Below are 25,225 nucleotides of genomic sequence, written 5' to 3' on the forward strand. Positions count from 1 at the left end.
CTTGATATTTGAACCAGGATGTGTGTGTGTGTGTGTGTGTGTGTGAGTGCGTGCGTGCGTGCGTGTGTGTTGTGTTGTGTTGTGTTGTGTTGTGTTGTGTTGTGTTGTGTTGTGTTGTGTTGTGTTGTGTTGTGTTGTGTTGTGTTGTGTTGTGTTGTGTTGGTGTTGGTGTTGGTGTTGTGTTGTGTTGTGTTGTGTTGTGTTGTGTTGTGTTGTGTTGTGTTGTGTGCGTGCGTGTGTGTGTGTGGGGGGGGTCTGTCTGCCTGTCTCTCTGTCTGTGTATGTTTGTCTGTTAGTCTGTCTGTCTGTCTGTCTGTCTGTCATTATCCATGTGTTTGTGTGTCTGTGCGCGCGTGCATGCATGTGTGCGTGTGTTTGTGTGTGCGCGCCGTGTGATGTTTGCGTCAGCTGTGGCTGAGCCTCTTTGACCGTTTCAACATTAATTGAAGTTATCAAGGGGTTGTTCTTAATACGAGGCTTAATAAATCCGATCTAAGAGCGCTTTTGATAGATTGTGTTGATCAACGTGAGTATATGATTGCTATCATATACTTCCTTCACTGACGTCATATCAACTTGTACAGTTATAAACTTGTCCGGTTATGACAAATGTCATGAAAGGACAAACTCTCCTCCTCATTGTCTGATCGATCGTTATTGTAAGATAGTTATTTCTGGATTTGAATGTGCAGTCCAACCTGTCCATAACGACCACCCAAGGGACCTGTTAAGAGTGGACAATACAGACAGGTGGTCGCTATACAAAAGTGAATTATACAGGGGGAAAAAAAACTTTCGTCGGGGATGTTTAAGGGTAGTTTTAATGGACAGGTGGTCGTGATCGAGAGGGTGTCGTAATTACAGGTTCGACTGTACATTCCGTCGCGTGTAAGCAATCATGTTCACCACAACAAATCTGTTCATGCTTTTACACGGGAGAAGAGCATCCTTCAGCTTAAAGAGATACCATATCGATCAAAAAGAAAACAAAAAAAACAAAGACGTCTCTTTTGGACCCTCTCTTTCGAAGTGAAATATCTGACGTCAGAAGCCAAAAAAAGTTCAAAAAGACGTCTTAACGTGAATGATGGCGTCACGTAAAAATCTTGTCCCTTCTGCTAGCTGCATGTCTACTGAGAAATTGACAGAATTTCGAGAACGAAGTTTGTCTCGGTGACTCTGTCGTATCAGCAGTGGAAAATGACTCGTAAGGTCACCGCCAGACCGTGCATGTATCGGTATCGCATGTCATTAAACTCATGCCAAACAACTTCGCGTGCAGAGTTCGGATTTTGTGGGAATTAATTTCGTAAGTGACGCCTTTGTCAATCTGCTGAATTGATTCAGCAAAAATAAATAATCCACCTGTGCACAGAATGCAGCCATGGTGTTGATTATTGGTATGTGTCCAGGTGGAATGGTGCTGTTGTCGCATGCACAGGCGTGGACGGGTCAGTGATGGTTGATATGACGGTGTACCCGACAAGGATGGTAACTTTCCTTTCCCAAAGCCAAAACTACTTCTCAACTTTGTAATGTTCTTTGTCGTTGTTTCTGATGTAGCAGGCTAATGCTTCCCGAGTCTTTTCCATTTTTGGCTCACGTAAGTGTAGCCTATGCGATGCTAACTTTTGTCTGTCTGTGCGTGTGTATGTGTGTGATAGAAACTTTAACATTTGACTGAACACCGAAATACTAATTTTACCTGGTTATTATCCAAGCAACAGCTTCAAAGTATTGAAGCAATGATCAACATTTCGTCGGCACGTATGTAGTTAAAGTGTGTATCCAAAGAAAACGGGTGGTGGGGGGTTTTGGGGGGGGTAAAAACAGGTGACTGGTTTGTGTCGTGTGTGGTATGTAGACCAGGTCAGGGGTCAAGGTTAAGTCAGATCGCGTGAAGGATTGTGGTATAGATACAGTTCTCACCGAGCTGCAGTTCGCGGATTCGGGGAAGACGATTTCACATTGTTCGGTTTCGTAGCCCCAGAAAAATAGATAAAGAAGATACCAAAGGAGATTTCCTACAGGTTGATCTGCACAGCGTGTTTCCAGTGTGTGCGCGAGGAAGCGCTGTCGAAAGCGCAGTGTCGATCTGGCAGTCGTGTCCCCGTAAGTAGGCTACAGACAGACAGATCTAGATCTAGTGTCTCCCACTCTTGCACCGTGTCACCTATGCTTACCACATGTGTGTGTGTATGTGTGACGGAGTGAATGAGTTTGTGTTATTGTTTGTCGATTTCTTACGGGAGCCTTGAAGGCTTCGCCTCTTGTTTTTAATGTTTTTATCACATTGCTGTGTTAATTCGGGACGCTTCCTCTCAGTGAAAAGCTAGAGTTGCGCGATCCAGGCGTGTGCGTGTTTAGGTGTAACCAGCCAGCTACAATTCTGGTAGATAAAACGAGGTCTTTTACGTGCCATTAGTGGTGACATGGTGTGGGTCATGGATACCGTCTCTGACTCTGCACATAAAAGTGAGTCGTGTCCGTCCCGGCCTGGGTTCGAACCCATGGCCCGCTGATCACAAATCCAGTGCTTTACCAACCAATTTTACGTCCATACCGCGCTTTTTCACAAATTCTGAATTATCGTCTCTTTCAGTGTAATTTAGTTGTGTATTTTTTTTTAACTTGCAAGAAGTCAGTAATAGGGTGAAAGTTGTCTGAAAAAAACCTCAGTTCTTATTGTGGACAAAGCCTTTCATCCTAAACAAAGAACAGCTGCGGTCTTTTCGTGGGTACCAAGGGCCAATGGAAATTGTTCAAGACCTACATTTACAACTTCAATAGGTTAACTTGCGTACATTAAACGCCCTTGACTTGTTATCTCTTTTTTTTTCCTTTTTCTTTTTTACTTAGTTTTATTTGTGTCAGAAAGGTTTTATCTGAGTATAAAAACAACACATTTAAATCAAATAAAAATACAAGAATTGTTTATTTGTTCATTCGTCTATTTGTTCATTTGTTTGTTCATTGTTTGCTTGCTTACTTGTATTTTGTTTTAAACTAAATCTGCAACACATTGCTAAAAGGTGGACTTGCAATAAATGTACACATTAAAAATGTGACTGTGTGTGGACATTGGAATGCGTAAGTACGTATGCGGATGGATGTTGTTTGTGTGTCGTCTCTGCGCGTTTGTGTGTCGGTTTGTGTGTGTGTGTCTGTCTGTGTGTCTGGGTGTCTGTCTGTGTGTGTGTCTGTGTGCCTGTCTGTGTATCTGTGTGTGTGTGTGTGTGTGTGTGTGTGTGTGTGTCTGTCTGTCTGTGTCTGTCTGTCTGTCTGTCTGTGTCTGACTGTCTGTGTATCGTTGTCGGTGTTTTCGTTTCCAGCACAAAAAGGTCTCGAATCTCAGTGCTGGATTCAATTTTATTCCATCGTGAGCCAGCTAACGTTTCAAAGCGTAACCAACACAAAATATTTCGGAGTAGCAAAAACAAACCGACCAAACAATAAAAACCAAACATCCAACCAATAAACAACCCAAGCACAACAAAAGCTGAAATATTCTCAAAATCATTCTCACAGAATGGACAATGTTGAACATGCATTTATCCTACATACGTGAGAGAGACCACTCATTATATAACAATATCGTTCAAACCACACGTGTCAGTGTATATCATGTAAATGAGGTCAAGGAAGTCTGGCAGGGACCTGTTTTTCCACTGCTTATGATGCCAAAGTCACCGAGACAAACGTCATTATGGAAAACAATTTGCGCTCGCTAATTCCCCTCGATGAATTTTTAGAACTAACACGTCACGCTACACTTTCCAGAGTGACGTTTCTTTGCTTTGACGTAAGAGATTGCACGAGGCTTCCAAAAGAAGCGTCTTCTCGACTGCGGGACGTTTTGAGTAAAATACACGTAAGTACAGTATGTAGGATAAACAGAATACTACATGGCTTGCTGTTTCGTACCAGATTTACACTCGTTGCTTTTTCAAATAGGGAACAGCTCGCTTTCGCTCGCAGTTTAATTTTTTTTTTTAAACTCGTGTAAATCTGGTACGACACGATCGACACAGCAAGCCATGTAGTATTCTCTATTTCCAATACAACGCTTTTTCTTGGACAAGACAGAGCAACAGATTCAGAATCAACGTCGAACGAACAGCACATTTGATTGACGTAAAATGATTGACGCAATCTCGCTTGGTTCTTTATCACTTTGACCGTAGGCTAATTTGGAAGCGAGCCGTAAAAGTTTGTGGAATAAAAATGTCGTGGTGGGAATAATTTGTTTCGTTTCTTTGGGGAATTCTTTGAATCGTACGACGGGTGCATTCAGAGTAAAAAACTTAGTGACGAGATTTTCACTCCCGGGTACATTTTTCATGCAGTACTTTTTGGTGGTACGTATTACGTACGTACACCGGCCATCACAGCACGCTAATAGAGTGACAATCATCGGAGGCGTGTATTCCCCTTTCCACGTCCACCCAGAACAAACAAAATCCAAGCCATCACAATAACGCTCCGATACCTTACAGCAGACGGAGAGAATGCTGTAAACAGCAAGCTCATCACTCCAGACATAAACCTTTATAGCATTGCCCATGGGGGCTTTCGTAAGAAGGCCGCCTATCATCCTTGTAAAACACTCGTCAAAGTGTCTCAGTTCCAGACGAATCTCGATCACTAGCAATGCCAGATCAAACTACGTATCTTTACGGTCCGAAATTAAACGCAAGCTTCGTGCGCTATGACTTTCCAGTTGGTCATCTTATAAGGACCTAACCAAGTAATATACCGTCCCACAGCGTCCCAAAAGGCACGGAAAGGCAGGGCCGGACCCAGGGGGGGGGGGGGGGGGGGGTTCCAGGGGTTCCGGAACCCCACCCCTGGAAAAAGCATGTACCTTGCTTTGACTTTTACTAGTTTTAGCACCAAAACAATGCTGCTCTTAACCCTCAAAACAAGGCCCAGAATGCACCAGATTGCACAGATTTTAACCGTTTTTCAAAAAATTTCCGGGGGAGCATGCCCCCGGACCCCCCTAGTTCGCGCGCCTGCTTTGCAGGCGCGCGCTTGTGGCTTCGCCACTTCGCTGATTTGCCCCCCCCCAAAAAAAGGAGGAACCCCCCCTTACAACTCATTTGGTCCGGCCCTGGAAAGGGGTGCTAATAATAATATGGAACACTTTTTGTTTCATCCCGATAACTAGCTTGTTTTCTCGCGAAGATGTTTAATTTGTTGCTGAGGAGTTCTTATGTTTTCATTTAACCATTAGGCCTAATTATAGCAAATAAGCTTTGGTAGACAATCAGTAAAACTTCAGAGAAAAACAGTCACAACGTTTCCATATTATAGGAGCCTTAATTGGGTGCTAAATAGGGACCAGTGAAGAGGTCATCACGAATCAGTGTAAAACGCCCACTATAATTATTTCAAAATATCACGACACAACTCAGTGTGCTAGTTAAACAGATTCAAATGTGAATCAGATATATTTGTTTCAGTTTGATGAGAACAGTATTTGAAGCACAAAAATAAACTAAAGAAAGTAATGTAATCAAAATCATAGAGAAAATAAATGAAATAATTTTGTAAACATTAATTTCAAATTGTTGTCTTAGTCGAGCGAGTGTACATTAGGAATAATCGGTTGATTGGCATTTCGTCGCATATATTTAGAAAATAATAAAGGCGTTTTTAATTCATACGTTTTAGAAAGGACTGCAGATGAATTCATATTAAAATTATTATGTTTCCAACCGTTCTAGCTAAGGTAATATGTAAACGAGGCTCGGTAACCATTGAATACACTCCGGTAACAATGGAATACGCAGCGTATTCGCGTACTCAGGATATTTGTTTGTTTATTTGTTGCTTAACGTCCAGCCGACTACGCAGAGCCATATCAGGACGAGGAAGGGGGGGATGAAGGGGGCCACTTGTCAAGCGATTCCTGTTTACAAATGCACTAACCCATTACTTGTGTCCCAGCAGGCTTTAGTAAAACTAAATTAATACCTACTGGAAGATTACCAGTTTCCAGTATGTTAAAATAGGCTTAACCTATCTACTGCTGGACTTACATCAGAACACTAACAGATTAAACTATACATGAATCGCGAGACAAGCGGCAAGAGAAGAGATTTTTGGAAAAAATACAGGTGAATGAGCAAGAAGGCAGAAAAAAGAAAAGAATTCATGAAGAAAAAGAGAGCATGACAGGAAAGAGGGACCAAAAATCTACCTAACAGCAAACTAGAAAGCTCCTGCGGTTCCAAAAACAGGAGGGGCTTTTAATTTCATAACCGCAGTGCACCACTGCAGGAGCGTACTCAGGATAACAGAGACAAAGAAGCAGGTCATGGGATAAACAATGATATGATTATTCTTTCAAGTTTAGATAACTACAGCTACATTTTCCGTAATTTCCAGACATTTAAACGGGAATGTCGTTACACAACCTGGGCAGCCTGCCATAAAAGCACCTGTTGAAACGCAAGACAGTTCAGGACGAAAGCTCTGTTTAATTCCCATGTAAGGACCCTTTTGTAAGTTCCCTACATGGTCCATTTCGGCCTCAAACAGATGAACTAAAGGATTTCGTCAGGTGCTAAAGGCAGTCCCTCTCAGAACAAGATGTACACATACCTAGTTCAGCAACAAGCCCCAAAGGTGTTGATTTATTCACAACGGCGTGAAAATGGACAATTATTTACACCGCTGGTTCCAATGTGAAGAAAATCCAGGTTCTTTTCACTTCGAGGGAAGACGTTTTGATACCATTAGCGTCAGCAGACGAGAGGAAAGCTATCACATGTTTGTCTTTCCGCCGCGTGACGTACTTAATTGCGATGATGCGACCGCAAAAACGCGGTTGCTATGTTTTGATTTGGTAATCAGGCTGTCCTGGACAGTGACGTCACAAAGTCCTTGACACGTAGTACATGTATTAAACAAATAAATACGGTATGTACCTGCTTTCTTCAGACGGTTCAGTAAGTTTTTTTAATTCTCTCTCCCCCCCCCTTTCGGTTGTACCTTTAGTAAGTTTTATTCTCTCATGTTATTGTTTTTCTTCTATTTTTTTTTTTTTTGCCCCCCCCCCCCCCCCCTTTTTTTTTTCTCCACGGGACACTAAATTATACCCACAACTTCAGACCGCCAAACCGGCGGTTGTCGGACTAATTCGCAAGTAGGTAAACTAGTACATGCAGGTGTTTCAAACTAAATATCTTTCTTCTCAATCGACTTTGAACTCTTCCGAGCACAAAAAGACAACGAGAAAGACACGCAGTAAGAAAACAAAGCCCCCGTCCAGTGGTAAGACTTTTACGGGCCAGGCGAGAAAGTGTGTTTGTCTTCATGGGTGTTTTCGTGTGCACGCCCCAGGAGGGCGCTTCCAAATGTCTTTTGCATACGACGCAACTTCCGCCAATGTGGCCTCATTAGGTGTGGACCTATGGCCAGAATCAACGTAGCTTCAAGTGCGAACTCTGTGATGATAATGGGAAAAGTCCACCTGCATGACTCGTCTATTTTCTTCCACAAAAGAACCCCTCTCCTTACACTGACACCCGACCCCCTCCCTATAGTATTCTGCAACTGGAACACATAATAAAACTCTACATCTTGAAGCTTTCTGTACAAATCTGTGATTTTTAAAATTATTTTTAATCCTTTTTTGCTCCCATGGCAAGCAAAATCACTCTGTCAATTTCAAACTTCATAGCAACTGAATAGAAGTAACAAATGCAAGTTTTCTGAAATTATAAATGTTCAAATTCTACAGGAAGCTAGTAGAAATGGACACAGATATATGCGTCATGCAAATCATTGTGCAGTGTACAGCGGGTATTTCAGGGATCTGCATAAAATGGGAGTTTGAAAGAGCAATACTGGACGATCTGGGGAAAACGGATTCATCAATCTGGAACTGACACCTCTGAGTGGTAAAAAGGTCCAGTCTGTACAATAAGCAGCCAAGCTGTTGAATTTTGGTATGCGTCCTTGTGGAAGGATGCTCGTATTCTACGTAATAACCTGGACAGATATATGTGCATTAAATTCATGATTAGCATTTAGAATTTCGAAACTGAAGCATTGTGAGTCATTTTGGATGATCCATTTTCCCAAGATAGAAGTGATTTGCAACAATATTTTTGGAAGAATTACATTTCAAATGTCATGAATTAAACCAGTACTTCCGAAAAGTGGGCTTTTAAGTGGGGGGGAAAAAGAAGAAAAAAACAGCAATACACGTAGTGTTCTGCGTTAAGGATTATAGATAATATCTTTCACTTAAGCTGCTTGAAACCTCCAGATATTCTAATCGACATTTTGAAAGTTTCTCCGGCCAATGTTTACCATTTTGGTCGACCTTTTGAGGGTAAGGGAAACAACTTGCTCGGATGTCAACGCGCCATTCACGCGATTATCTCCCCTATATTTATACGCAATACTCTCACCGACGTCTTGCTCCTGCATTTACTTGCTCGGATGACTCATTCATTTGTTGCATTGTAACTGTGCTGTTACATCAAAAAGTACTTCACGTCCATATGTTCTTATTGAGAGAGTGCAGTAAAAGTTTAATTACACAACTCATCTTATTACAAAATCAAACAAGTCACGTGAAGCAAAACTACAACATTTAGTCAAGCTGTCGAACTCACCGAATGAAACTGATCGCACTGCATTTTTTCACCAACACTGAATAGCATCGTCAGTCGAGCATAGCTCGTGGAAAAGGCAGTGAAATTAACAAGCAGTATAGCGCGGTAATGGTTGCACTATGCAGGATAGCACGCTTTCCTGCATCTCTGTTCTTTTTAACTTTCTGACCTTATTTTTAATCCAAACATAACATATCTATATATTTTTGGAATCAAGAACCAACAAGGAATAGAATTATATTCATATTTTTAATTTTCAGAGCATCTTTTTAATCCGAATATAACATATTTATATGTTTTTGGAATCGGGAAATGTCCGGCCTTTGTCGGAGATTGTTTAACTAAAATTCCAAGCTGTTTGATCAAAAAACTGAGTGTCACAGTGCCGCCTCAACTTTTACAAAAAGCTGGATATGACGTCTTTGAAGACATTTATCTAAAGAAATATAAAAAAATGGTCTGGGGATATCATACCCTGGAACTCGGTTAAATTTCATGAAGATCGGTCCAGTAGTTTTCTCTGAAGCGCTCTACACACACACACACACACACACACACACATACACCACGACCCTCATCTCAATTCCCCGTCTACGTTAAAACATTTTGTCAAAACTTGACTAAATGTAAAAACAAGACCGGTAGTATATTTGGAACGTTTAATTCAAGATACAATGATAGAAGAAAACGTTACATTTACAGTACATCAACCCTGTGGTATTTTAAATAGACAGCCAGACACTTATGATACAGATATTGATCTTATCTCCAAATTGTCCACACAAAAACTCTTACAAGATGCTGACGAGGCAATGATTAATGACGAAATGAAATCTTGAATTTTGGAGATTTCATCCGATTACATTTCTGCCAGATGCTGGCATGACATGTTTGAGAATGTATTGTAAAGAAGTCGCTGCAGAAAACTTTCCCATTATTCTCTTTTGCTGTCCACCCTACCCAAGTTGCCAGGCTTTGACCAACGTCTGGCTACAGTATTGCTGCTTTCCAGAAAGAGTGAAAGATGCTAGGCCAACTACCAGTCAGCCACACAACTCTGCATTTCCTTTATGTGCATGTACACACAAACACACACAATCTAACTTATATTTGTATGCATACAAACATACACACCCAGAGTCAAGCACACATTTGACCACACACAAAGATGCACAAAAACAGTTATTCACAGACTGAAACAGTTTAATTTGATTTATGATTCTCACATGATCAGTCCATACACAGAAAGGTAAAGAAGATGCACTGAATTCCGTCACATAACAACTAAAAGTCTCTTCCGCTTTATGGCAACCGGAACATGCAGGACAGAAGTCCACCAAAGAATGCAGCATCACTAAGAACAAAGGAAGCTTGGACACTTGAAGATCTACTCCTGGCCTCCCCATTGATTCTGAAAAATAAACACAGGTATTTTTTTGTTAAAACACTTTCTACTGAACACATTACTCCAATAGACAAATTCTGAAAGTAACTCGGTCATGTTTGTATTGGTTGTGAAACAGTGAATACCCTTGCCTTCACTCTGAAAAACATTGGAGGGGCCAATCACTAGCGAGGTGTGTGTCGGAAAAACGTAAACAAGACCTTGTGTGGATCTATTTATCACAGAAAAAGCAAGGGCACTAACTCTTTCACATCCTATACAAACCCGACAAAGTTATTTACGAAGATCGTCAATTATTGTATAACTATATCTACTTTTGACAATGTCTACTAGAATATCAGCATGCGAAGTAGCAATGGACCATGCAAATATTCACTGTAGATTGGGCTGCTTACATTTTGTTCCCATTCGATTACACAACCATGTGCCTTTGAGTAAAACAAAGACTCATTGGACATTGCGATGTACAATCTCGGTATTCAAAAATGTTGATGCGTGCAAGTGCAGAAAGTTGCTTTCTTTTGCAAAACATTATGCATCACAAAACATCTTCCTTCATCCACAAGGCATCTTGAAAAAGAACATATAACTCTTTTTTTCTACCCATCTTCTGAAAAGACAGCTAAAAGAAGAATGTACGATTAGTCTTGATTTGAACCTCTATGGCAGTTTAGTATCTCAAGTTCTCAAGAATCTGATCAATCAATTGATCAGCAAACCACTTTCATCTTCCAGACATGTAATCAATCAGACCTGCAACAACACATTTCACATTTTTGTTCTGTTTTGTTGGGTGTTTTTTTCTCTTTCTTTTCCTGACTTTTTTGGTCATTGTTATTTGTGCTACTGCCAACACGAACCATTCTTCAATAGATAGCTAACATACCCATACTATATTCATTACCAAACAAGAAGAGCAAACGCTCGATCGAGTCACTTTCGCAGTTCTGAATATTATATGAGGCATCAGATGGACAGGAAGAAATTGCTATTCACAACACAATGAGTCACGTTCACATAAAATTTGAGCCCGGTCACTTTTATAGTTTCCGAGAAAAGCCCAACGTTAAGTTGTGTGTTGCCGAACAGAAAAGGCTAGTTATCTCCCTTGTTTTTCTGATAACGTTCGTAAAAGGCTACAGATGTAAATACTTTGATGTAAAGAATAATCCTACAAAGTTTCAATCACATCCGATGAACTTTGTCAAAGATATAAAATGTCTAATTTTTCCTTTGACGCTGACCTGTGACCTTGAAAAAGGTCAAAGGTCAACGAAACCATCGTTAAAGTGTAGAGGTCATTGGAGGTCACGACTAAACAAAATATGAGCCCGATCGCTTTGATAGTTTCCGAGAAAAGTCCAACGTTAAGGTGGTGTCTACGGACGGCCGGCCGGCCGGACGGCCGGACAGACTAACACTGACCGATTACATAGAGTCACTTTTTCTCAAGTGACTCAAAAACTAGAATGGCAGGTTATTTTAACGTTTAATTTATGACAAAACAAAACGTTACATTCACTAAATCTATAAAAACATTTTGTTTTGTCATAAATTTAACGTTCCAATAACCTGCCATTATTGGTTTTTTTATTCATTCTTCAATCACTTACATCCTGCCTGGTAACACCGCCGCCAGTTTTCTTTTCCACAGTGAGTGCCAACACCTGAGACCTGAAGGCCAGGTTCTTCGTCTTCTCTATCACCTGCTGGTATGGCGACACCGCCTGGGTGCCCATCACTACATGACCCTGCACATAATAATAATAATAATAATAATAATAATAATAAATCACTTTTCTATAGCGCAAGTCCCGATTCAAAGCTCCAAGTGCTTTGCAATTCCACCTCTCACTCACACACGATATACAAATCATGACATTAGAAAATACAAGCAAACTAACCCATCACATACTAACACATTGAACAAATATTTGTGTTACACAGGGTGTTTTTTTTAAATGAAGCGTTGGTGGCTCTTTAATTGCTCTCATTTTCTCCTCCTTTGCTCCTAAATTGATGCAATCTGTGCATTCTATAAATTCATTAACAATTGCTGTCATCAGTTTTTGTAGTTGTGCATTCCCAGGCGCTGTTGAACTTAAATAAAATATAGTAATAATACAAAGTAAAGTATTGACACAAATCAGTGAGGGGAGTTGCAGGCACTAGTTAATGTAACTGAAAAGAACCTTAGACTTAACACCCTGTGTCTTCATTCTACTAACAAAAAAGTATCATAGTTCAGGGGCTTGAGTGTAACAAGAACAAACAATGTAACAAGAACAAACAATGTAACAAGAACAAAACAAACATATATGCAAATGCCTGAGGATAAACTATTAGTACAAGCATGAAACAGACTGTAATTCTGGGGGGAAAAAACGCAACAATGGACAAATTACCAGCTTGGAGTCGATCTTTGCATCCAGACGAGCGTTACGGATCAGGTTGACAATCCATCTCTCAGCATCGTCAGGTGTCATGTTCAGCTTCTCTGCCAGCATTCTGAAGTACATGGAAAAAAAATTAGTTTTAATGTGCAGAAAATAAGACTCAAGTTATAGACCAAAAAATGCTGTAAAACCAACGAAGTAACAATTCTCAAAACTTTGGACCATTATGACGTACAGTATTTTTGTTTTCTTTTCATTTTTCGCTCTCACACCATTGTTCTTCTGCTAAAGTTACAGGTTATATTTTCCATTGCCAGCCTTCTCAAGTTAGTCATGACAATGCATCCTTAAACAAGTTGCTTAACCCCTTCACTGCCCAGCACGTACTAGATACGTGGTCATGTTTGGTTTGTCATACGCCCATCCACGTACCTAGTACGTGGCATTTACATCAGCACTTTTCAGGACATTTATGAAAACTAAATGAGAGGTAACCACTGTCCCAACTTCTTGTAGGGGTTTAAACACAGTTCTTTCCCATTGACCGTTCAGATAAGTTAGTACCGCGTGGTAAAAACATTTTTAGAAGTTTTTTCCGATCTATAAGATTCAAAATGGCAGGCGACGAGGAAGAAATCGTTCTGCAGCACCACCTCACACTCTCGCAGCTTCTGCTGGGCTCTATCAAAGTCAGACATCAACTCGTAGACCTGTTTTCAAATGATACAGTGTTCTGGAAGCTCTACAAGAAGTGATTTATGGATTACCACACAGAAGAATACTGTTATGGGCTGTAATGTGAGTACCTGATGTTTGACACCAGTTTTAGCTGTGTTTTCTGCGGTTTTACATGCTGCAGTGTGTGTGTGAAAGTTTGGAAACTGTAATTTTTGACAAAAATGGTCATTATATTGATTTTTATTTTAACAATCACAAACAAAGTCCAATGATCATGTTATCAGATAATAGCCAAGGGTGGAAGCAAACCACACGCCAAAGATCTAAGAGATATCTCAATAAATGATTGAGCAGTGAACAGATTAGTGAACCTACCGAAGAAAGCGAAATTTGCCCTGGCGCACAGCAATACCAAAATGCTGTTATACTGTGGCAGTGAAGGGGTTAAAACCCAATTCATTCATCAGAGATGGGGTTTGCCTCACCTCGTAAACAAATGTTTATTATCCCCCACACCAACGCCCTAAAGTGAAAATAAAATAACAAAGCCAAAGATTTCATCATGTGACTTGGTCTGACAGCAAACACACAAACAAACAAACACACAAACAAACAAGCACACAAACTGAAAAGTAATCTCACGTTATACTGATGCACTCGTGGATGCGACAGAAGGTCTCAAAGATGAGAAGACGAGCGTTCTCGATGAAATCCTCGAGGCAGGCGACGAGGAAGAAATCGTTCTGCAGCACCACCTCACACTCTCGCAGCTTCTGCTGGGCTCTATCAAAGTCAAACTTGACGTACAGGCACATGACGAATTCTGTGATGGGATCCTTGTAGGTATAGGATTCCTGTGTCAAGAGTGAAAAGAAAATAAGATAATGCTTGACGTACAGGCACATGATGAACTCTGTGATCGGATCTTTGTAGGTATAGGATTCCTGTGCCAGAGTATAAAGAAAATAAGATAATGCTTGACGTACAGGCACATGACGAATTCTGTGATGGGATCCTTGTAGGTATAGGATTCCTGTGTCAAGAGTGAAAAGAAAATAAGATAATGCTTGACGTACAGGCACATGATGAACTCTGTGATCGGATCTTTGTAGGTATAGGATTCCTGTGCCAGAGTATAAAGAAAATAAGATAATGCTTGCGGATTTAAACACACAGACAGCATTGATGTTCAGATTGATGAACTCTGAAATGTCTGAATGGGTACTACTGTACAACTTATTTGTGTTATGGTATTGATTCCATGCATCTAGTTGTCTTGTAACGGCTTCAGACTTTCCACAAACAAAGTTACATTTTTGTCTTTTTTTTTTTTAAATGTTAGTGGTGAAATCCATGTCACACCTTCTGGTTTCCATGTTACGAAGGTGATGCATTTTGAAATACTTATTAGGTATTTAAGCGTAGAAAATCAAAATGTGCAAGTATTTCTAATTCTTTCTCTGCAGGCCAAGGATGTATTTCGAATCTGTATTTATAAATAAAATCAATTCAACAAAAAATATCACATTTGTTACATGGTTTCCAATGGTACACAGCTCAGGAGAAAAACCCACATAGCAATGAACTGAAACTGGACAACTCAAAACAAAAGCCTGACCTGTTGAATGATCTTGACCAGATCCTTGAGCACTTTTTGCCTGCGTCCCTTGTTGGTGATGACCGCTGTGGTCAGGTAGCGCAGGATGTGGGGACACATCGTCTGAATGGCATTCAGGTACCTGCAAGGTAAAACACAATTCATCAATTTTCCATATAATAATAATAATAATGATATTTATATGACGCAAATCCTACCACAAGCGCCATACAAAAAATCAACGAATCAGCGAACAAATACAAAGTCATGTACACGATGAACTCTTGAAGAAGAAGAAAAAATACCAAAATACTCAAAATAGTTAGACTGAGGTGTCAAGTCTTGGCAAGAAAAGCAAGGGGTATTCACACCTTCAGAAAGATTCAATGAATATATATATATCATCAGTTCAATGTGCGACTGAATGTTACAGCTAATAACTGTCTAAATTACTGATCTCACTAAAAATCACCACCTAGTAGTACCTACAACCAACCCTTAAAAAAGTCACCCTCAGAACAACTATTGTGGTTTACATTTAATTCTTCTTCATCTTCTTCTTCTTCGTTCATGAGCTTAGACTCCCACGTTCACTCATGTTTTTAGCACGAGTGGATTTTTACGTGTATGACCGTTTTTACCCTGACATTCAGGCAGCATATTACGCCGATTTCGGGGGAGGTATGCTGGGTATTTTCGTGTTTCTGTAACCCACCGAACTCTGACATGGATTACAGGATCTTTTCCGTGCGCACTTGATCTTGTGCTTGCGTGTACACACGAAGGGAGTTAAGTCACTAGCAGGTCTGCACATAAGTTGACCTGGGAGATCGGAAAAATCTCCACTCTTAACCCACCAGGCGGCAGCGACCGGGATTCGAACTCACGACCCCCCGATTAGGAGGGCGACGTCTTACACACACATTCTTCTTCGACCAAGAGGGGCTGCTACTCACAGATTCTGGTAGAGAAACATGTCGATGATGAGGTCACGTCCCTTGGCGTGGTTGAAGAACACAAACAGACTCCAGTGGATCAGCCACGTCCTCTGCTGCAGACCTACTATAGCATTGGGGAATTGCTGGAACAAAGCAATCACAAACAAAATGTCATTGCAAAGGCATCTTTCTTTGTTGTACACAGGGCCTAGCATTGGAAAAAGTGAGTTCAGCTTACAAAGGCGGGGGTCTGGGGGCCGCAGGAGGTCCCCAGTGGGGTCCAGGGGGCAAATCCCCTGGTGGGGAAAAAAATTAGAAATATAAATAGTGGTGAAATAGAAAAAACTCTGAAAATAAAAAAATTGTAGATTTTTTTGAGATTTTTTTTTAATCTAAAATGACCCACAACCCCCCCCCCCCCCCCCCCAAAGAAGATTGAGCAACTAAATTATGCCTTCACCAACAAGCAAAACACAGACAGAAAACAAGAAAACTGACAATCTTGTGTTATTTGGCCTAAAAGTGCCATTCCCACTTCCAGGAATACCTGGATTCTTTGTCACTGAATGGCTGACCACGTTCAACAATGTCGCTTTGAGACATTATTTCAAGTCTAGAGCCACAAAACACCGACACAAAGCATGCTCGCGCGATGATGCCAGAGGAAGTGCGTGCTCAAGCAAACTGTCAAACCGATTGAGAATTGAACCGAACGGCGCACAAAACGAAAGCTGGGACTGTTTGGGTTTACCATTTGGGAATAACAGGTTTTTGCATTTCGGCGTACACCAAATCGAGTTCCGCATACTGGAGATGTTATTTCGGCGTAAAGTAAGCCGAACGGCTTACAATGCACGACATACACATCATACAACACACGACATACACATCATAATTGTTCAAGGAAGCTTAGTTAGTAGGGTCCTCAAACTGATTGACAGTTTCAGGGAGCACAACCAACCATGACTGTTTTAATTGCGTGTGTTGATATCTCAGGACTCTTCATTGTTTTAGGTGCTGTGTCTTTACCAGATGCACTGTTTCCACAACGCTAACAAAACTACCAACTGAGGCTTCCAATAATGAAAAGTAGAACCTAGTGCACCTCTAAAATTAAAACAATAACAAGTTTGTTAGAATAATTGAAGATTAATTGCACAGGAGGCGCCTGCAAATATCAAAGGCCAGTAGCAGCAATCTACGAATATTTACCAGAGCTTGACTTATTTCCATATTCATTAGACACACACACACAATGGTGTACAACGGAACCTGTTTTTTTTCCCAGACTTTCTGTTCATTACCTCTGTAAATGTACCCCCATTTTAAGACTCCCTCCTTTTTAAGACCTGATTTTCTCAGATTTTGGAGGTCTTAAAAGGGGGGTTCCACTGATCTCTTCATGATTTCCATACTCACATTGGCATCAATGATTTCACGGACTTTGTTGAGGTCTTCCAGCGCCACGTCCCAGCTCTGCATGAGGATCTCACTGGCCAGTTTTCCCCAACACGCATTCATGTAGTTTGGGTCAGAGGGGGGCAGCTGAAACACCACATGTACTCAAACTGTTTTCAGTGTTGACTATGTTTGGGATTCAAGTCAGTACCAATTTATAATTTCAGAACCACAGGCAGGGGAGAACACAGTCAATCCAAGTAAAATGTTAAAAAAAAACAATTCTTGGAATAAAGAATCAAGACTTAAAAATCAGCCAATGTTAAATGACAGGATGAAGGTATGATAAGACATGATGTGTTCAACCCTAGCTGAAATAGAGTACTTTTGTTTTAAGATTCACAAGGTAAGATCAAGGCTATCATACTGCTCAGTAAACAGTTAACATCAAAGTCAAACAATTCTAACAACAACAGGCAGAAGAAGACACATTCCAGATATAATTGCCTTATATCAAAGAGTAATGTACGAACAGCTAACCTCTGTTCACTTCATTTATCTTGAACATGCACGGCTGACATGTCCAAGATTTAAATAAAACAGCACACTCTCACTATCTAAACTGCCTCTCACTTACCAGAACACGAACAAAGTAGAGATACTCAGCAGTACCAGAGTAGTTGCCGCACTCATACTGGAACTTGGCATATTTGTACAGAGTGTCTAACATTTCTTGCTTGAACTGCAAACAACAACAAAAAGTTTATTAAACATCCAAACATCCAAGTTCTGAAACACTTTGTTACAGGGTCCAAAATTTTAACTCATTCAGGTCTAAACTAATAAGTTAGTCTGTTTACTTACTTTTTAATGGTGTTCATTTGATATCACAAAGCACAATAAGCCAACAATGCATTCCTCAGCAAGTCCAAACTTCAAACAGCCTGAAAGCTGCTGAATACATTATCACCAGTTCACCATCATCAGATTTATGAGTACAGTCGAACCCACCTAAAACGAACACGCTAGTTACGAATTTTGACTTATAACGTATTAGTTTTAAGTTCCCAACTGAATACCTCTTTCTTCATGCTTAAAAAAAATGCTTGAAACGAATTCTTTGTAACGAATTTATGCTTATAACGAGCACTTTTTGGATTCCCAAGCATGCATAATGTCTGTAATTTACTCACGCTTATGACGAAATCTTTAAACTCGTCCCGAGATGACATATCATATCATTTGCATAACGAACCCCTCTTTTAACAAACACGTTTTCATCGCCCCAGAGCCGCTTTGTCTCTAAAAGTCACAAGGCTACAAGGATCTGCCTGTGAGGCGAGATCAAAGGCAGGTCCATTGTGATGGCTGGGTGGCCTTCTTTATAGACACTGACCTTCTTCCCAGGGGTCATTGACCCAGTTTTAGCTATGAGAGGTGGTTCCCCTTTCATATGAGAGAGGAAACACTTCCTGCACCCGGGTCAGTGACCGAGTTTAACCTATGGGGAGTTTAACCTATGGTGCGGTCTCTTTGATGTCTTGAGAGGAAACTTGGCCAGGGTAGTACATGCACCGGAACTGGTGGACACCATGAAATCGGAGATGGATCAGAATGTACCTGTACGTGCTTTTACACGACTTTTTAAATTTTACTTCTAAAATTGTGACAGTAAAAAAATCAATCAATTCTCTTGATGCGAACTTCGGTTAAGACGAACTTATTTCCCGATCCCAAGTGATTCGTCTTAAGCGAGTTTGACTGTAATACTAATACTTCTACTTTTCAAAATCATTTGTGATTATGCGCATATTAAATTACAAATACTTACACCATATTCTCTGTGCAAGAAGTCGAACAGCTGTCTGCCATCCCTGCAATTCACAAATACTTTTAAATATTAGCGTATGATCAAACCAAGCTCTTTCTGTACTGTACAATCAAAGATGGAACCTACAAGAACAATGTCAATGAAATATAAATATTTTTTAACTGGGTAGATCAAGACTAGATGCCCATTTTGTTTCTTCATTATGGTAACAGGTACGAAGAAATGTATGCATACCAGACATGATTTCTTTTGTTTACATTTATCAGTAGCATAGTGGAACCCCCCCCCCCCCCTTTAACTTTAAGACTTACAAAACAGCTGGAAAAAATAGATCTTAAAAGAGCCTGAATATGGAGGAACATTTACAGATTTTATTAACAAAAATTCTGAAAAACTGGGGTTTTAACAGTGGGGTTCAACTCTTCAAATTAGACTTAAGAGACGTAACAATTGTTAGTTTGTATTGTAAGTTATGTAACCCAGCATTTGCTTTGCTGCACACGTACCTGGAGCTCTGAATCTGACGCTGTACTTCAGGTTCCTCAAAGATCTTGGTGATGATGTCAGTTTCTGCCTGTAGACTCTTCAGCTTTCCCACGACCTCTTGACGTTTCTCCCGCAAATCTGCAAATTAACCAACAGATGTAACATTGTAAGTAAAACCACAATAAATGATAAATAAACCCCATTTTAAGATGTAATAGTACTAATACCTGTAACAGGAGGTTCCTTGATAAGAGAACTTGCCAGTATAACATTTGCCCATCAGTGAATCATTCGAGTCATTGGTAAGTTTTAAACTTGATTTAAACTTAAAGGTATAACTATAAGTATAACTGTCTCAAGCGGGACTGAACTTAGTCAGAATTAATTCCAACATATTAATAAATAGCTCACTGCACTTGTAGCAAAGTTGTCATGATAAATGTATCAAATCTCAAAAGAAAAGTGAGTCTGATGGATCATCCAAGTTTTCCACACTCTCAAAATCAAATACTATCACTATCAGTATCTTCTTCTTCTTTCTTCTTCGTCGTTCACTACTATCAGTATCACAGAGTCCTGTTACAAATAACTTATTTTGCTCTTCACTCCTTACTTGCAGGGTCACGTTGATCAGGGTACAGGTTTTTGTGTACATCCATTGCAAAGTCCACCATGTTTGTGTTGCTTAGCAACAACAGTTTGCCTTTGAGCATGTCTTTTTCATCGTACAGCTACAACACAAAAGTTGAAAAAACATTTTTTAAACAAATAGAAAAAAGAAGTGCACATCTTCAAACACTCAGCCTACGCCAGTATTGTCCCAGGCCTCCGTCTTGGTTCATTTATGCACACTTTTTTTTTATCTGACACATTGTTCTGACCCAAGGCCAGTTGAATGTCTCAATAGTTTTGACAATGACACACATAAGGCAAAAAAAAAAAAATAGTCTGTTTACGGTAACCCGACCGACCCTATTTTTTTTCGCGCGACCCTAGACTTTTTTTTGGCATTTGGGGAAAAAAAAAAAAAACTTGTTTTTTTTGCAAAATAACGTAAAAATATGGTTTTTTGGAAGAAAAAAAAAAAATCCCGACCTACCGACCCTATTTTTTTTTTTTTTTAAACAAATAGAAAAAAGAAGTGCACATCTTCAAACACTCAGCCTACGCCAGTATTGTCCCAGGCCTCCGTCTTGGTTCATTTATGCACACTTTTTTTTTATCTGACACATTGTTCTGACCCAAGGCCAGTTGAATGTCTCAATAGTTTTGACAATGACACACATAAGGCCAAAAAAAAAAATAGTCTGTTTACGGTAACCCGACCGACCCTATTTTTTTCGCGCGACCCTAGACTTTTTTTTGGCATTTGGGAAGAAGAAAAAAAATCTTTTGTTTTTTTTGCAAAATAACGTAAAAATATGGTTTTTTGGAGAGAAAAAAAAAGAAAAAAAATCACGACCTACCGACCCTATTTTTTGGGCCTATGTTACCGTAAACAGACCTTTTTTTTTTTTGGCCTAACGTCTTTTGTCACTTTTGTTTGCGGCCAGGACATATTGACCAAATTTATTTGGAATCCAGATCACACTACCTATCGTCTTCTCTGACTGGGAACAAAACTGCTACACAATGAAATCAGAAGTCACATATTCACTCTCCAAAAAATGGGACATTTTAGAATCAAAAATACATGTAGTCAAATTCTATCAAAACAAAGTTCACTGCGCTTCAAAAACAGTAAAAGCAGAAGGTTTGTTAACTGTGAGTGTGACACTTGTGTTCACAAGTGCAGTCTACACATTCATAGATTCTTTCATAGACGATTTTTGAAAATAACTCTGTCAGGATTATGAGCGATCTGGAGGAGTAGGAGTCCCTGTACTGCAGTCAGATTTTTCACAACATCTAGAACAAGTTCCACACTTCCGGAGCACACTCCATGCCTCCGACGGGCTGTATCCCGCAATCGGGACGATCAACCAACTCCAATGTGTTTGCCATGCAGCGCCCGCAATATAATACCCTTTTCTTTCAAAAACAGCGTTCATCAAAGTTCAGTACTTTTTGTGGAAAGTATCGCTGGCACGCACCTCGTGTTTTGATCGAGGTCATGTGGGTTTGTCTTCTGGTTTCGTGAGTTTATGAAAACACACATACTTAGCAAACACTTCCACTGATCCGAAAGCCATCCGTGGCACGTATGATTATATTTTCGAAAGAAAATGGTATCATATCTAGCACACGGCTTAGGCCAAAAAAAAAAATAGGTGTGGTTACGGTAACATAGCCAAAAAAAATAGGGTAGGTAGGTAGGCAATCACTTTTTTTTTTTTTTTTACTTTTTTTTCTAATGTGTACAAATTAAACCTACTTGACAGGGAAATAAGTGTGCGACTCGGGCGCTTTCGCTTTCATTGCGTTTTTTGCACTCGTTTTTTTTTTTTTTTTTTTTTTTTGACAAATGTAATAAAAAGTTATAGGATCGGCCCCTAAAAATAGGGTAGGTCGGGTTACCGTAACCACACCTATTTTTTTTTTAGGCCTTATACTAGCATACACATCACAGTCAATCGCTCGTCCCTATCGCAGAATAAACCCTATCGAAAGTGTGGAACACGCTCCGGATGTTGTGACAAATCTGACTGCGGTACAGAGGCTGAGTCCTACTCCTCCAAACCGTCAAAAATCCTGACACTTATTTGAGGCTGTGCCAAAAGGTGCTCTGGGAGACCCCTGTCAAATTTGCACATTGATATTTTGTTTTGTAATCATACATTTTTCCTGATTTAGCCTCACTTAGCTTAAAAGTATATCAAAGATACAACATGCACAACATTAAGGTGCATGTTGGCCTTTGAAAGGGTTAAAATACAAAATAATTACAAGATCCAGGTCCGAATGTTGATCCGGAAGTGGGGACATTTTAGGGGACCCACAAACAACGATTTTTTGTTTTTTATCTTTCAAGTTGAGAGTCATTTTTTTGTAGATGGGTGAAAGAGGAGAGATTCAGCTTTTTAATCAATGTAAAAAGCAGAACAAAATTCTTCCCGAAATGTGTGAAAAACGGTTTTTTTAAAAGCTGTTACGATCGTAACCTATCATGTCAGATGTCACACCAGCAGAAAAGGTTGACGGCAGTGATTTGCTCCAGAAATCTCTCTAGAAGAACACAGAAACAAGTGCTGCAATCTTAGTTTGACGTTTAGCAACGGTGAAAACAGCACTGATTGTTGTATATATTTTATATCAGGCATGTTTTTTACGGAGTAACTTCGTCATGTCAGAGTGTTTCGATCGAACATTTAATAATTCTGGCCGCGATTTTACTTCTACCGGATGTTTGTCGCATCGCAGTAAAAAGACATTCCTTCCCACAATGCCTTTCGCGCACTTTTCCCTCCAAGATGGCGTCGATAACACGCAGCGGTAAGTATCAGTTCCATGTCAGCTTTTTCTTGTAAGTTGCGGTCAACAGAAAGTTCAACCCGAAAAACAAAAAATACTGAGTGAAAGTTCGAAACCTAAAATAACCTTTGGAACCGTGTTAAACAGTTTACACGGCTATCATATGCAGGAAACAAACTCAAAAATAACAAAGACTGGCCTCAAAAGTGTTAAGTCAGGCGTCGATCGAAACTCCTGACACAGATATCAAACTGTCAACCGAAACTTTGACACGGCTTCGCTCGTGTCATGTGGGAACGTTTGGCTCTGGCCTTCATCAGTCAGCACGATATGAGCTAAAAACGGATCAAAATGTCCCTTTCTTTCCACAAACGGGCTAAGTTTGCGATTCCCACCATTACTCTGGCAAAACTGCTAAATTTACATTTACTGTCGGATGCAACACATGACATCATCATTTGTGTCCATTCTAAAAATATGTTACCTCCGACAGATGAATGGTATGGCTGGCAATCTTTTCTCCAGGCATGATCAATGTTATTGTTTCTGACAGCAATGAAAGGACTTCACCAAATGAATAAACTTGGTTTTTGATCAAAACTGTGCTTTGCTGTTCTTGAATTCAAACTGCTAGTAATTGCTATCTGTCGGATGCAACACATGACATCATCATTGCACTATATTTCTATCAGCAATCAGTACATTTTAGTTTAAACACCTGCTACATGGTTATATAAATGATACAAGTAAAAATTTGCTCAAATGATATAGGTTTACAACTAATTTTACTTGTCTTTCATGTCCATTGTTACATCCGACAGATTCCCAAAAATTACGATTACACATCATTTTCTCAAAGTCGCTTTACTGAGTTATCTTTTTAAGACTGGAATTGTATGTCCAAATGACTATTCTTTCACATTGTGTAAGTGTTGAAATGATACTGTTACTTTTATTTTCTTATAAAATGTCCCCCTCTGACAGAGCACCTTTTGGCACAGCCTCATATCCGGAAAAGGATATCTTGAACTTAATAGTGTGTTAAATTCATAGCTCAGAATTCAGAGGCATTTAAGCCTCCAAATTTGAAGAACCTGCACTTGTAATTAAAGCAGAACAAGTCATTTTAGATCCCTATGAAGTCCCGGAATGAACTTCGATGAACTGTAGGAGGAGTGGAAGCTCAATCCGTCAATGAATTTCACGACAAATGTTCTTTGTCTTGATTACAGGGACCTGTATTAAAAAAATAAATAAAGAATGCCACTGGATTCTGAGCTATGAATTTAACACACTAAAGTTCAAGATTACCCCGGAAAACGTCTATTGCAATGTGAGACCCCTCCTTACTCGCCCCATCACGGCAAAAGACATTCTGGAATCTGATTCTGATTCCACTTCCAGCAGTAGCTGTTCAAACAAAGGAAACACTAAAATAAATTCTTCTAGGGTTTTTTTTAACTAATTTTAAACATTCCAGGTGATCATGAAAAGATGCATTCATATTTTCCTCAAAAAGAATCCGAAAAGTTAGCCGTATGTTAGTTTTGTTACACCAAGCTTATCAGTATGCCATGTTCGCAGGGTCCACATGGTGGCCTGCGGCATGTAGTAGACTAGTACATCGAAAGAGAGATCCCCATACAGAGTTGCTTGTCAGAATCTTTACTCACCTCTTTGACTGACAGAAATTCCAACAAGGGAAAAACCAGGTGCCGATCTAAATACTGACATAATGTCGGCGTCAAGTCGTATTTCGCCATGTCCTCCATGTTGCCGGTGCTGACGGAAGTGATGTCAGAGGCAGCTAATGAGTCCGCAGTTTCGCAAATTCAAAGGATGAGGCAGCTACCATTCAAACACCAAAACAATTGAAATGCCTTCGTTACAACTGATTGTTTGCGTGTGTGTGTTTGCAAATATTTACGTGTTTGCATGTAATTGTGTACATGCTAATGCGCATATGCCATAAAACATCCCAAAACAAAGAGATCTATTTACACAAAACAACTAAAACAATATTTTCACTACTAGCACATACATGCTCTGGGTTTGGTATGACATTACACAGAGTAGACTATTTGTCTATGTCGATCTATGTCCAGTCCAGTTGGAACATCTACTTTTATTTTATTTTTTCGTGAGCAACTTAGTGGGACATGAATGACTCGATGATGCCAAGCGATGGCCGCAAAATAAACTATTGCTTTTGAGCTTTCTTGTAATATTCTGATTCTCCCTTGGAAAATATGCATTAGAATAACTTGCTCTGATCAGTCAACTTTAAAATGTTACCGTATACCCACAGTGAGGAAAACATGTGTGGCAGATGGGGAAAGGGGGGGGGGGGGTCGGTCAGTGGTGGTGGTCAATTTTACCAGTAGACTTCTTCTTCAAACATGTAATGCATAGTATGCCACAGACGCTTTAGCATCTTGCCAAAGAAAAAAGC

General features: G+C 39.9%; 1 protein-coding gene across 1 annotated transcript; it reads right to left on the reverse strand.

Moving 5' to 3' along the window:
- Positions 1 to 9,815: 9,815 nt before the first annotated feature.
- Positions 9,816 to 24,603, reverse strand: LOC138966404 (eukaryotic translation initiation factor 3 subunit E-like). The gene is made up of 12 exons (XM_070338631.1): positions 24,447 to 24,603; positions 19,976 to 20,093; positions 19,383 to 19,500; positions 18,877 to 18,919; positions 17,683 to 17,787; positions 17,067 to 17,192; positions 15,666 to 15,790; positions 14,731 to 14,851; positions 13,755 to 13,966; positions 12,444 to 12,546; positions 11,652 to 11,789; positions 9,816 to 10,044 (listed from the first exon to the last, which is right to left on the reverse strand). The coding sequence occupies exons 1-12, from the start codon at positions 24,543 to 24,545 to the stop codon at positions 10,021 to 10,023; spliced, it is 1,332 nt and encodes a 443-aa protein (XP_070194732.1). The 5' UTR covers positions 24,546 to 24,603; the 3' UTR covers positions 9,816 to 10,020.
- Between the last annotated feature and the right edge of the window lie 622 nt (positions 24,604 to 25,225).

The sequence above is a fragment of the Littorina saxatilis genome, linkage group LG5 (assembly GCF_037325665.1).
Source record: "Littorina saxatilis isolate snail1 linkage group LG5, US_GU_Lsax_2.0, whole genome shotgun sequence".
In the NCBI taxonomy this organism is placed as follows: domain Eukaryota; kingdom Metazoa; phylum Mollusca; class Gastropoda; order Littorinimorpha; family Littorinidae; genus Littorina; species Littorina saxatilis.

Excerpts from the sequence above, each read along its gene's own strand:
- LOC138966404 (XM_070338631.1), bottom strand. The coding sequence starts at position 24,545 with ATGGAGGACATGGCGAAATACGACTTGACGCCGACATTATGTCAGTAT. Across the intron at positions 18,920-19,382 it reads CGTCAGATTCAGAGCTCCAG|GGATGGCAGACAGCTGTTCG; the intron begins GTACGTGTGCAG and ends TGTGAATTGCAG. Across the intron at positions 11,790-12,443 it reads CAAAGATCGACTCCAAGCTG|GGTCATGTAGTGATGGGCAC; the intron begins GTAATTTGTCCA and ends TATTATGTGCAG.